General features: G+C 41.5%; 1 protein-coding gene across 1 annotated transcript in view; it reads right to left on the bottom strand.

The window, feature by feature from the left end:
* The window catches only part of xylt1 (xylosyltransferase I), an 87,938-nt gene extending 74,870 nt beyond the window's left edge, over positions 1 to 13,068 (bottom strand). The window contains exon 1 of the mRNA XM_075463695.1: positions 12,745 to 13,068. Coding sequence (XP_075319810.1) covers positions 12,745 to 13,026 — 282 coding nt within the window. The 5' untranslated portion in view covers positions 13,027 to 13,068. The remainder of the gene's footprint in view (positions 1 to 12,744) is intronic.
* Positions 13,069 to 14,013: the final 945 nt, after the last annotated feature.

The raw sequence follows: 14,013 nt of genomic DNA, 5'->3' as shown, positions 1-14,013 counted from the left end.
TCCCACTCAAGATGGGTGAAGAAGAGGAGGCATGAGAGGGCTACCTGTGAGAGAAGGATGACGAGGTAGAGGAAGTAGTCAGAGAGAAGGTGTACAAACATGCCACTGTTAATGCAGGCATTAAGACCTCATGAGCTCTGCACTTGAAGCTGTCAGCAGAGTGAAGGCAGACGGGAAGAACGGTTAGGCTCGAAATGTACCGCTGATGGAGAAAACACCTGCTCAGTAATGAGTACGAGCTCTCGCTGTTCTTTGCATGAATACTGAAGAGTAGCTGTTCAGGCATTGATTTAGAGTTGTATCATTGTATTTACTCTTAAACCGTTTTTGTGTCATGCATAAGTCAAGGGAGCAGGAAGAGGAAGACAGAGATCGTTGTGTTGTGCCAGTGCGTACGTGAGTGTGTTTGTGAGAGGGAGACTGTGTGGGTTTATGTTCTTTTATTTAGGATGGAGAGTACTTTATTATTTCATGCATTCTGTAGGTGTGCACCTTTTGAGTGAAGAGCATGTGGGAGTGTGCACGCACATGTAGGCATCCGATGTTGGTGTTTGCATCTAAGAGTATCTCCCTGCTGTCTCCAGTGTACCTTTCAATGTCCTCTCAAGTGGCTGCCCGACAAGGGCAACCATGGCTCTCTTCTATATAGTATTCTTTGTCGTAGGTAAAAGAAAAGAAAAGAAAAAAGAAACCCCTTTAAGATTTTCTCACAGCAGAAAAGTATCACTAAATGTCTGATATAATGAAAATTATAATTACTGTCATCATTAAGTCTCCTTTATTAGTAACATTATGTGGTTACCAGTGATTTAGCAGTTGGTTTGGGAGATGGAAGACTTAAGAAGATGGTCATATAAAGTATAATTGATTTAGTCTAGTTTCACATACGTTGCTGGCTATTAATTAGCCTGTAAACTAACACGAGCGGTTCAAAGACTTCTAAACAAAGAATGGTTTTGTTTGATGGTACGTTCAACTAGCTAAAATGCAGGGCAAAACATGCTTGCGTATTTGATTAATGGGACAATTTCAAGAGGTTGTCTCCCTCAATGAAACCATCTGCCCATGACAAAAAGCTTATATTACTATGCTATATGCCAGATTCAAGGATATGTGGATATTAGAAATTTACGTCACTGACCTAAAGGTGCTACAAACAATCACTAGATGTCAGACTGGAGCCAAAACAGACAGTGAAACCGAACTTCGAGCCTAAAATCCCTGCTGCAATGCTTTTATTTTATGTAAAGCACTTTGAATTGTTTGTACATGAAATGTGCTATATAAATAAATTTGATTTGATTTGATTTGATTTGATAAAAGCAGCTCACAGATTTCCTTTTTTAGGGATAAATTTAGCAATGTGCTCACTAATATTCCCCCAACTGGACCTTTTTATAGGAGGACTGTGGTTTTTCTTCAGTGAATCAACATTAACTAACTTGCATGCATAGTCAGATAAGCTGCCACAAAGCAGAATGGAGGAACTTGATTTGTGACACATAAAGGCAAAACATTATTGTGCACTATTGTGGAAAAGAAGCCATTCTTAAGAAAGGGAAGAGAAACTGAGGAGAAAGGCTGAGGTATGCCAAATGACCCAAGAAGTGGACTGAAAATCAGTGGCAACGGGACCCCAACATTATCGAAGCAGTGTGGGATCATCTTGACAGAGAATGGAACAAAAGAGCTTTGGGATGTCCTTCAAGAAGCCTGGAGAACTATTCCTGAAGACTACTTAAAGAAATGACAGAAAGCTTGTCTGAGAGGATTCAGGCTGTGCTGAGGAATAAATTGTCCCAAATATTGATTTTAAAACTCGTTAGAATTGTACACACTTTGTTTTTGCCTTCTATCCTGTATTATTCATTTAGATTTGAACATTTTAGGATATCGCTGCATTTTTTGGGAGACATATAAAGGATTAAGGGGTAGTAAAGACAGCAAGTTTGTTGTTTTAATTAGGTGTAAAATATTGTTTATCTGGATTACGTAAGGAAAACTAGGGGATACCACTTCAGTTTCTACAGGACAGCAATCCATGTTGTGGCATAGAAAAAAAGATCTTTACTTTCAATTGGACTATAAAGCTTCCGCCTGTCAGAAATTTCATCCATATCTCTGTAAAGGGTTATTAGATGAATTTATTCATTCAAGTAAAGAATTTAACGACTTGAATCACAAGTTTAATCAGAAATGGAGAGTTGAGATGATTCCATTAACAATTCTTATTTGTCTAATCCTAAATCTGAGCTCCTACTTAGTGATGCTTGATGAAGCCAGCTTCATCAGTGTCTTGACACTAGCTTACCTCTAAATCCTAAACTTCACCAACAGAGGGGAAAATTAGGGACCTGATCCCAGTTGGAGCAGACACCACTTAGATTCCGGTTAGTTTCCAGAAAAAGTCCTCAATCACATAGTCTTTGCCAGCCAGGCCCAGGCTACACTAACAGCCCTTCAAACAGACCGGTTCCCCTGAGGATTACGCCAGGATTTGAGTCAACATAGGATTTGTTGAAGGGTTGAAACATTTGTCTTTTCTTTTATTCCCGAAAAACATTTCTTCTGTTTTGCATATGTGTCTCTTTTTCTCTGCCTTTCTCTTTCTCTTTTTCTCTCCACTCACTTTCTCCTTTAATAACTGAAACAAGTCTTCTGGGCTGCTGGCATTCAGCTCCAGCGGTGAGAAGAAGAAAAAAGGAGGAGGAGGATAAAGAGGAAGAAAAGCACCGCTGTCAGTTCCTCTCCTCTTGCTCCATGGGACTGGAAGGACAAAAGCTTTCCCTGACAGGCCGGATTGCCCCTATATCTGCTCAGCAGACATGTCATCACTGTGCTTCTTCACCATGCTGCCATGTTCTCTTTCTCTTTCTGTCACAGCCCCTCCCTTTCTTATTAGAATAATATAATACATGGAGATTAGTGCATGAGGAAATAGGAAGGCAGTGGCTCATGCTCAGTGTCATTAGTCTGTGTAGATGTGATTACATGTTCACATGCATACCCGTTTTAGACGTGAATCAGCATGTTGCATGCGATGATTTCAGAGAAGTGGGTAGACTACCACATTCATCTAGGCAGTCAAGCTTTTTCTCAGTGAGATGTGACCATTATGACTGTGAGACAAGCACACTTCATACTGTCTAATGATCCCCTACAGAAGGCTGTTCGTGATGAATGCTATAGGGGATGCAACAGAGATGTTAGATATACATTATGCACTGTGATCAAGGCTGAAAAATCAGCAATGCACTCTACACGAGAATGCCACTTCACAAAGACTGACTGACAGCCCCTCATCACGACAAATACCCCAGTTTGATAGCTTACACCATGAGGGGAAAATTCACTTACATTTTATGTGCCATTACAGAAAAACTGAGAGTATCTTTCCCGAAATATAATCTCACTTACTCCACAGAATAAAGATCTGCACGTTTCATTCACATAAGAAATGTGTTAGATAATGCACTTTTCAGTAAATGAGTGCAATGTTTGAATTTGTGAAGCTTAACTAGAACAGAAATGTACAGAATAGTAATCATGAAAACTTGGTTCCCAAATAATAAAATGAAACTTTGGGAACCTAGTGTCTTACTGTTCCAGTAGGTGGGCAACTTATGAGTGGCTAAAGAAAAGAGGCCACATCTGTACAGCAGAAGCTGAGATACCCTGACCTGAAATGAGTCAACACTGCTGTATGCTACATTTTCCACAGCAGTCTTTTAACTGGCCCTTCCCATTCTTAAAGCGATACTCCGGAGTAGATTCAACCTTGGGTCATTTGAACCGTGATATCCAGCCAAGTAGCCCACCCGCAGTTTTTTCGATATTGGCTGAACATCAGCTGAGTTGCTGAGTTATCCCGAATAGCTTCGTACAAGGGTTAATGGATCCTGGTCCGTATCTCCAAAATTACCACACTAAAATCACATGCCATGACACCAAACTTCTACAGTAGTACAAATATGGTCTGTACTCACAAAACGATGCATTTGGAAGTTTGTACATAGTCCAGGAGTTTATTATTATCATCAACACAAGCCTGATAGCTTCTCTGCTGCTAAAGCTGCGTCGACGTCACTTCTGGAAGTAAGATGAGGGTTGATCTACTACTGTAGACAACAAAGCAAGGCTGCTCAATTTCTCCATTGATAAAATAATTTCACAACTCTACAACATAAAAATTCATAAAAAAACATGTAGAATATAGCATATACTTTGTTGTCTACAGAAGTAGATCAACCCTCATCTTACTTTGAAGCTCCCAGCTCCCTGAAGTGACGTCGACGCAGCTTTAGCAGCAAAGAAGCTATCAGGCTTGTGTTGATGATAATAAACTCCTGGACTATTTTCAAACTTCCAAATGCATCGTTTTGTGAGTACAGACCATATTTGTACTACTGTAGAAGTTTGGTGTCATGGCATGTGATTTTAGTGTGGTAATTTTGGAGATACGGACCAGGATCCATTAACCCTTGTACGAAGCTATTCGGGATAACTCAGTAACTCAGCTGATGTTCAGCCAATATCGAAAAAACTGCGGGTGGGCTACTTGGCTGGATATCACGGTTCAAATGACCCCAGGTTGAATCTACTCCGGAGTATCACTTTAAACAGCCACAGCTTTCAAAATCCACACCGACAATGAAAAACACAGGCTTTCTGATTATGAACTCTCTTAGTCCCAGGTACACATAATGACATCACTATGACATCATTGGAGTTATTTTCTGAGTAAATACAGTATGTCTATTTAAAGGGATCTCCCTGAAACTGAGTGAGTGAGTTGAGCTGAATAAACCCTCCATATGGTGATGTCAGATCGAAACCTATGTATTTTTTGCGTATGTGTGTGTGTGTGCACAATCTTTGAGCTCCACGCTAAATATCAAAATGGTTACTCAACTTCAGATAAGACTAACTGACCCCTTCCTCCAACTGCTACCCCACAGAACCGCCTATCTCTCCATCTATGTCTCGAAGTGTGTGTGTGTGTGTGTGTGTGTCTCAGGACTGTCTGCTAAGCCTCTTACCTATGGGATTATTGACATTGGAAGGTATTATATAGCTTTATTCATCTGGATGATGCGTTATTAACGTGTTGGGGAATGAAACCATCTGTAACAGCAGCAGAGGATGATGGGAGCATGAGGGGAAAATCAGAGGCAGCAGGGATGGCAGGACTGAAGTGAATGTGTCTGGTGATTTTGTGCTTGTTTGTGACAGAGCATTGCAACTCTAATTGGTGGTAATGACAAGCTTTGTTTTAGCAGACTTGACAAGAGACAAATGAACTGTATTTATGATCTTTTATTTTGCAGTATACACAAAGGCATCATGCTGAGCTCAAAGCACACACGGACATGCAGGCACACGCAGATTCACTGCGTTTTTCATAAATGCACATCACTCAAGGTACTGTCGGAGGAAAACCCAGAACAAATCAGTGGGAAAACATAATCAGTGGAACTGCATCCACACACAACACGAGGGGTCAGATGTGTTACGGCCTGTCGAGCCTCCTGATCTGAAGACAATTTTAAATTGACATTTTTGACAACGTTTTTTCCACCATGATCCAAACACCAAATCAGTGAAAATCTTTGAGTGAATACTTTACCTTCCTAAAACAGGGTAGAACAAATTCCTCCATATGCCACCCAAAGAAGCACTCATTTTCCTCTGGGGGCTTATGGTTGCTCAGCAGCTTCTTTATGATAGAATTTTCTAATCTTCTCTTTTGTTTTTAATATTTTTTGGGGCTTTTTATGCCTTTAATGGATAGGACAGTTGGAGAGAGACAGGAAGCAGGGGACAGAGAAAGGGAGAAGACAGGCAGCAAAGGGCCGTCCGGTGCGGGACTCGAACCAGGGCCCGCTGCATCGAGGACTGTAGCCTCTGTACATGGGGCGGCTGCTTAACCCACTACGCCACCGACCACCCCAATCTTCTCTTTTGTTTACTGTCTTCATGACACATGACATTAAGGATGTTGCATAATGCTCGACAGATAAGTAGAACTCCAACTATAGTTATTACTACAGGCTATTCTCGTTGATTAGGTTCCATGTTTAGTCCTGTAAATTATGCATGTCAAGAGCCCCAAAAGCCCAGAGTGATAGTTTCAATAGCCTGATCTCGTATCTTTTGTCCAATCAACGGAGTAAAACTCATGGCACTCCCTCTACAATAAGAAAAAACAGAGAAAAGAAGCATCTCATAATTACAATGCTGGAACAAGTTCTTAAATGATTTAAGCAGTTAATTCATTTTGATAATTGCTGCAAATTCATTTTCTCTTTACGGACTGTGGTGTCACTCCCGCACATTAAAAAACTGACATCAGGAAAGAGGAGAGTGCCAATGGGAAATAGAGCTGAATACAATTAACAGATGGGTAAGCATATGGTTCACTGGGGAATTCGGAAGCTAGTTTGGAATTCTTTTAAGACTCTACTTATATGTTTAAAAATAACTTCTATTGACAAATGTTTGAGAGAGGGCTGGGTGATATGAACCAAAATGAATGCTTCCATATTTTTAGATTGAGCATAATAACCATAACAGCAATCTGCCGTCAGCAGTCAACCTGTTTGCTGTTCATCATGTTTACTTTTCCTCTACTATGAGCTTTCATATTATAGTGTATTTTAATACAACTAAATTGTCAATTAAACTGTTTTCATTATGTTTTTCTGTTTCTGTTACAAAATGATAGAACAAGTCTGAATTAATGACTGAAATGGAACTTATCCAGCAGTCACTGATTTCACTGAGACGTTGCCTGATAAATTTCACCAAAGACAGCTACTGCGCTCTGATTTTGACCATATTTATATATAAAATTAAATCTTGTTCAGATGTGCAGCTTTAGTATCATGCATTCAGCTTAATGTTCTCCCACCAATTCCTGAGCAGGGCAGACAGAGAGAGTGAAGCAGAGACAAGAAAGTAGATATGATCTGTCAAGAAAAATTGATACATTTCTTTGCCAACATCAAGGTAACTTGATGTAATTGTCATTGTTTGCAAATGTGAACATTGACGTTAACGTTAGGGCTGTCACTTGTTTGATAAATAAAGTTTAAACGAATTTACCAAGTAAAACCCAAAATACTTCCAAAACTACTTCTCATAAATTACTATAACAATAAGATGGCAATACTCTCTATTTTTAGTTGCAACACAACAAACATAACATTAGCGTATTATTGTTATTTTATGAGGGATTACCGGTACATACCTTTGGTCAAGCTGAGAAAAGAGTTCCGGCTGCTAAATCACAATGCAAAGTACTTCTGATGGTGTTCACAGAAAATTTGCCTGCAGATGGCCTGTGCTTGGTCAGGACATTGCATGTAAAAGTAGAGTGCTTTGGTTCTGGTCTAAATGAAACATAGTAGTGCAAATGACTACTGTGTATAATTTCACATACTGAAAATTAACAGTCAACTCTTGACCTGATTTCCTGTTCTTTTTTCCAGATGGGCGAAGTCTTGAAATTGCAAAGACCGCAAGCATTAGTCTTCACAACTGCACCATTTGCAAAGTTACTTTATGCAGCATGACTGCACCCTCAACACACTGTTTGCTCTTAACTTGATGCTGCAGTTATCCATTAGCTCTATTAAATATAATATGGTAATGGGACTTGCTCCACTCTCATCTCCTAAGTAGGAGTCACTATAATTGACTGGACTACGTGAGTCATTCTACTGTATTTTCTGTTTATGAGTGTATGCGTAGTATTTTCAATGTTGTGACACCTGTTGAATAGCTGTTGGCTATTCCTTTGTTGCACAATGTCAGGAAACAAAAGACAGAAAAAGGCCGCTGGCTTCGCTGGAAACAGATGGCACCGCACTGAAAGGCCCGCAGTATTCGCACCTGTGCTCGAAGATGTGTTTAGCAGGGAAGTGTCTGCGTTCTAGTGTTTGAGCTGCTGCAGATACTCTTTCTACAAACTATACAGCATGTAATCTACAGTTTGAGGATTCCATACTGACAGCTTGCATATTAGTAGGGCCAGCTTGGAGAAATAACATGACAGGGTTTTGCATTATGATGATGATAAAATGTTTTTCCGTTCCAGGAAGAAGCATAGTGTCATGTATACAAATTACACTTCAACATCAAAGTATCTTGGGTTTTTGATGAGTCTCTTTCAAGTCTCAGGTGCATACTTCTTCTTTTAGATCTGAATATGTTCCTACCGCTCTCTCAGACTAACAACACTTGCAGAAAACCCAACTATAGCTGGATGGACTGATGGGCAGGCTGCACCTTACTTGTCCCTCATTATAGATTTTACAGAATAACACTTTATTGATGTAAAGATTGGGCTGTTGGAACAGTGCATCAGAGTATCTTCTGTGGTCTCTCCGGACTGTAATTACATATGTTCAAAGGTCCTTTTCAAAGCAGAACAGCTCACACTCCAAGACGCTTTACTTTTGGGGAGAGCCAATTTAACTGCCAATTACTACTGGAAGAGTGACTTTGATTTAATACAAAAACTAGCACTGACAGTGACTGGTGCATGAAGTAGTGCTGGAACAAACGGCAATGCCAGGAACACGCCGTGAGAAAGAATGGAATCTGACATGTGGAAAAGGTGAAAAGGAAGTTTATTACTAAGCGAATGAAAGCCTTTCATGACAAATGAGAACGCAAGGCCTAAAATAATGTCACGATTAAAAATGTCACACCAGGCAGTAGTGCACTTTTATACTACTTCTGTGTAATATACAGCACATGTTGGGTCCATTACTGTCAATGAAAGTAATTAATTGTTCAAGTGAATGTGAGCACAGGATGATTAGCCTTATCTTAAGATACATTTTTACAATTGGCCTTTCTTCACTGACTGCAGTGTAGAAAGGCCAGAATAATTTCAGAAATCCTCTGCATTTTGGCTAAACAAACCATGGGCTTTAAATCCCGTTCCATTTATGTGTCTTAAGTTTTTAGAGACAAAGAAACTATTCTCTGTATGGGCAATGCATCCCAAATGTCTACCAGGTTTTTTTGTTGTTTTTCCAGTGTTGCGCTTGTGTGCTTGTGCATGCTCATTGATACTGCAATCAGTGACAAAATGGGAACTCAGACTTGCCAACTTCTGAAAATAAATAAATAAAACAGCAACAGAGTTAGAAATTTCAGGATATTTGAGGACATAAACCTGACTTTAAATCATTAGAACGGCTTACTTGTCTTTATCTAATAAAACATTAAACAATGCACTTCTAGAGCATCATGAGTGCATTCCTTTCTCAGGTTATGTGAACTGCTGATGAGAATTTGCTCTTAGAACAAAGAAAAAGGTAAAGAGTTCTGGCTTCACAATTTCAAGGTACAACAAAAGCAGCATGACGTGAAGTTGTGGGCAGAATCTAAACAGCTCACTGAGTGGCAGTCTCAGACCCCAACAAGGTGGGCCCGAACAAAGAGACAGGGCATGCCTTATGTGGGATTTTTTGAGTTGGTAATGACTTAAAAGACCTAAATGTATGTTAAAAGTCTGAGTGGCTACAGGCACGAGCACATTCAATAGTAATGTGCCCCATATTCTCTTAGCATTTTGATTCCATTCAAAACAGGAATTTGACAAAAGAAGACTCATACCCTATGTGTGTGTGTGTGTGTGTGTGTGTGTGTGTGTGTGATTTGGAAATGCAAGAGGGTGTATTTGCAGAGAGCTTCCTACATCCATGTATGTACACTATTTTAGTTTTTTGTAAGAGTGCTGGTATGTGTGTGTGTGTGTGTGTGTGTGCGTGTGCGTGTGTGTGTGTGTTAGTATGAGTCAGCTATGTGATCATGGACACAGTGGAATGAATCACGTTGTGGTCGTGGTCGTGGCTGAAGACTAAATGATAGTGACAAAGGATTTTAGCCCAGTTCCTAAATGCAACACATATGCATAGCGTTACTTGTTATTTGTTACTTGTGCTGTGCAATTAAATGATCAACAATACTCCCTCTGTGTGTTTTTTCTTTTTTCTTCTTTTCTTATACGTTTAAACTGTCATTCTGATAATCTTTAAGGCTCCTGAGGCTCTTTACTTGTCTATCAACTCTAAAAAGATGTCACTGCAGGAGAAAAATATGACAAAGATCTTTATGTCACTGTATAATTTATCATGATATGTATTTAAACAGGTCATATATCACTACCATGTAGAACAGTAAACTGCATGGTACCAGATGCCTTGAAGAGTCATCTTTGCCATGGGAAACCAAGTGGAAAACTTGATGCAATGGAAAATATGTACATCAGAGGTAATGTTACGTATATTACCATGACTAAAGGAAGAAGACTTTACAACATGAATAAGCTGGACACCTACTGGGCACAAGGGGATCATCACAGTATATGACTCCTGGGGGAAGACGGAAAGAAAAAGCCCATGACCAGATGTGAAGCTTGGAGCCTGATGCTTTTCAAAGCTTTACTCAGTCTGCTGCTGAGAACAAGATTTTCCCACCATCACAAGGACCCCTTTAACAAGTGCCTGTTGATATTGTGTTACAAACTCCTGTAATAAAGTGGTGTGAGGAAAAATATGACAGACAAATCAATAAGTGCAGAAATATTTGGATGATGAATGTTCAACAGGTGGTCAAAGCGAGAGTGAAAATGCAAACTCACAGCGATTGAATCCAAATATAGGCAGAGAAGACAAGAACAACAAACGGTAGTGGTCTACTTTCTCTATTCTGCATTTCCCTCAAGAGAAACAACAGGAGACAAGGACTAATGACAGCTGTAGCTCCTGCCTGCTGGGATGACACATCCAAAGCTATGCATAATGTTCCCATCCAACCCAAGTTATCACAAAGAAATTCTGCTATTGTCATAGCCTAGCTCCTGGCTCATTCTATTCTGGATCAAAGTGCTGCTCTCCCCTCGCTCAGACGCGCTGCCTCATATAGCATCAGTTGGCGCTTATGCGTCACCCTTGGGCTGGACAAGGCTGCCTTGCCAAGTCACACAGTCAAACACACACACACACACACACACACACACACACCACCCACAAGAGAAGAGAGAATGACAATGCAGTGATTAAATAGTGAGGGAAATGTGTATGTGGCCAGCGGCAATGAATTGAGTGCGTGGCATCCGGGAGCTACGGAACTGCACAGAGTAAGTTGACGATCTGACAGGCAGCAGACGAGCTGACTGGCTGCTTGACTGACTGCCTTACAGGCTGAGTGAAGTGCCTCGAGGCGATAGATGAAAGCCCTTCCTAAAAAGGTCATGTACAGACCCACTATGTGCTTTAACAGTGAAATACGATCGGAAAAATTGGTGTTGATGCAAACTGAAAAGGATCTGACATAATTAATATATAGCTCCCGTCGTGTAATTCATAATTGATACAATAATTTCCCTGAATTTGCCTCAGGATCGAAGTATAGATCAATCTATTAAAATTAAACAAATTGAGGAGCACCACCGTCCATTCAGGGGTGCAACAGAGATATTAAAAGTAGTGTTCTGTGAGAGGATTGCCAGACTATCAAAAAATAGACATCTGACTCAAAGATAACCCGTCCTTGGCATGACTTTGCAATGCGGAGACGCCGGCAGGTGGGACTCTGTGTCCCGCCTCTTGAAGTGAGCGAATCATTGTCTGCAGAGGCTCCAAGTCAGGGACTGTCACATAGTGTATCTACATCAAAGTCGGTTACCTGCTGATTGCATGGTGAAAAGTCGTCTACACCAGTGTAGCTGGCAGCTTTATGAGGGAAAATTGCTGCTCGATTCCACGCTTGACAAACTGCGTCCAACCTCTTAAAGGCAGCCTAACTGAGGCCATCAGTGAGAATTTCAGTTTTTAAGACTCTGATTTTAGGTCGTAAAAATTAATCACATTCCGTGTGGAAGCACTCAGAACATCGATATATTCATCCACGCTGTGTCTTTAGTCAGTTGACTTAAACCATATTTTCTTACTTCAGGGGGGCAGTTTTAAAAATTTCAAGTCATGACATCAAATCACCTTCTTCATAATGGCAAAGTTCAGCCTGATCTGTTAATTGTTCCTCCAAGATGTCCATTATTAACATTATGTTCATTATGATTTGTTCTGTATTTGACTTATTCCTTGAGCTTTACGTTTCCACACAGATCTTTGTGAAATCATGGAAAACCATCCTGTAAATGAGGTTCTGTTTCATTTTGACTATGTTGAGGCAGTGCTGCTGAGCTAGCAGACAGTCTACTCTTGGCTTGAAATTCCAAATAGACCGTGACAGGTATCAGCTTTAACCCCAGACAGTGACTCCGCTGTCCAGGCATCCACACAGCTACTTCTACATGAAATATCTTTGCCCTTTCTCGCAACCACTCTGGCCCAGATTTCACACTCAGCTTTGGCATTTTAAACAGGAGTCTGGACTGAAGTGCATTCATTCAAACGGCGCAGTGTGGCTCCTGCTCGTTGCAAGCATTCAGCCACGGATGCCCGACTCCTTGCACTCACTGTAGGAGTAAGCGGGGTTCGCTTTGCATCTGTCTCATTTCAGGCATCCTAACATTTCCCTACAAGAGAAGCTTCCACTCATCTGACAACAACCAAACGTTCATTTAGAGGCCCTGTCGAGCGCTTGTCTCCAAAAACGTCAATTGGGAATGTTTTTGACCTGTCTGCCAACCACTCTATCCCCAGCGAGGGAGTCTCATTCTAGCGGGGACATGATATGACTGTATCGGCAGCGCGGCAGTCTTACCGGCTGCTGTATGTGGCGAGACGTCCCCCTCCCGGGCGGAGGATGATGCTGCCCAGGCTGCCGCTGGACTGCGTGCTGAAAATAGTCGCTGCCAGCGGCTTTGTTGCCCGCGACCCGGTCCCTCTTCTCCCGCACGTTGGAGCCCGCATCTTCTCTTTCTTCTGAGTCGAGGGTGCTGAAGTTCCACACAATCAGAGTCTGAACCAGCAGCACCGTGAGGGCTGCGATCAAGGCGGACCGCGAGCGGCGGGCCAACCTGCGCGCACACAAGCCGCCGACCATCTTCGCACCGGGATGCACGGAGCTGGAGGACACGTCTGTAGCTCTGCGCAGCTCGACGGGAGGAATGAGTGGAAGTAGAGGGTGGTAGAGGAGGAGGAGGTGTGGTGGGGAAGGAGGGGGAGGACGAGAGAGGCTGAGCTTCACGGTGGCGGAGGCGAGGAGGAGAGACACAGGGCCACCGTGTGGTGAGAGTCGGCGGAGTGATGCTCCAGGCACCCCGGCTCCCATTTCAGTTCCCTCCCTGCGTGGTACAAATTACAGTCTAATTTTCCGAGGAGACATTTTGATAGTGATCAAACCTGGAAATGTTGAATAATAATATTAGAAGGAAAAAAATCGCAGAATTTCTTCGCCTGTAGGGCTTTTTGACAAACACTGACGCCAAGGGACGTTGGCACTATATTATTGCCTCAGGCAGCTTTTAACTGTTACATTTCAGTGAACCTTCTGTTGCGCCTCACTAAGTTTTGCCTTGATAATCTGTTTTTTTTTTTCTTCTTCGTCCTTTCTTTAAAACCCTTGCTAGCACTCGAAATCCAGTAGGAACATTTCCTTTGCTTTGTAGATGTGTTACAGCTGTGTCCTGGATGTAATGCTGGTAGAATTGAATAAAAGGTTCAATAATCCCCCAAGGGAAATTACACTGTTGCAGTACATTATAAATTACCGTGGACAAGTAGATGAATAATAAAAATCAGTTGACAAACTGCTGTAACGTTGGAAGTGCTGCAGAGAGTGGTTAAAATCTCCAAAGATGCCATGAATGCATTGAGGTGTTAACAGCAAGTGAGCTGAATATGTAACCGTTTTGGCAGGTGACACAGGTGAACTCTCTCCGAAATCAATATGCATATCAATATCCGGGGTGTTGGAACATTCCTTCTCAGTCACATGTCCAGAATTACAACATCTGTTGGTGATGCACACTGAGATCTCCCTCCCGCTTTACTCTTATCCTTCTGTCTACAGTCTTTGTCTGCCCATAGT

This window comes from Odontesthes bonariensis, chromosome 4 (assembly GCF_027942865.1).
Source record: "Odontesthes bonariensis isolate fOdoBon6 chromosome 4, fOdoBon6.hap1, whole genome shotgun sequence".
In the NCBI taxonomy this organism is placed as follows: domain Eukaryota; kingdom Metazoa; phylum Chordata; class Actinopteri; order Atheriniformes; family Atherinopsidae; genus Odontesthes; species Odontesthes bonariensis.
The sequence above is the reverse complement of the archived record's forward strand: the minus strand, read 5'-3'. Positions and strand labels throughout refer to the sequence as shown.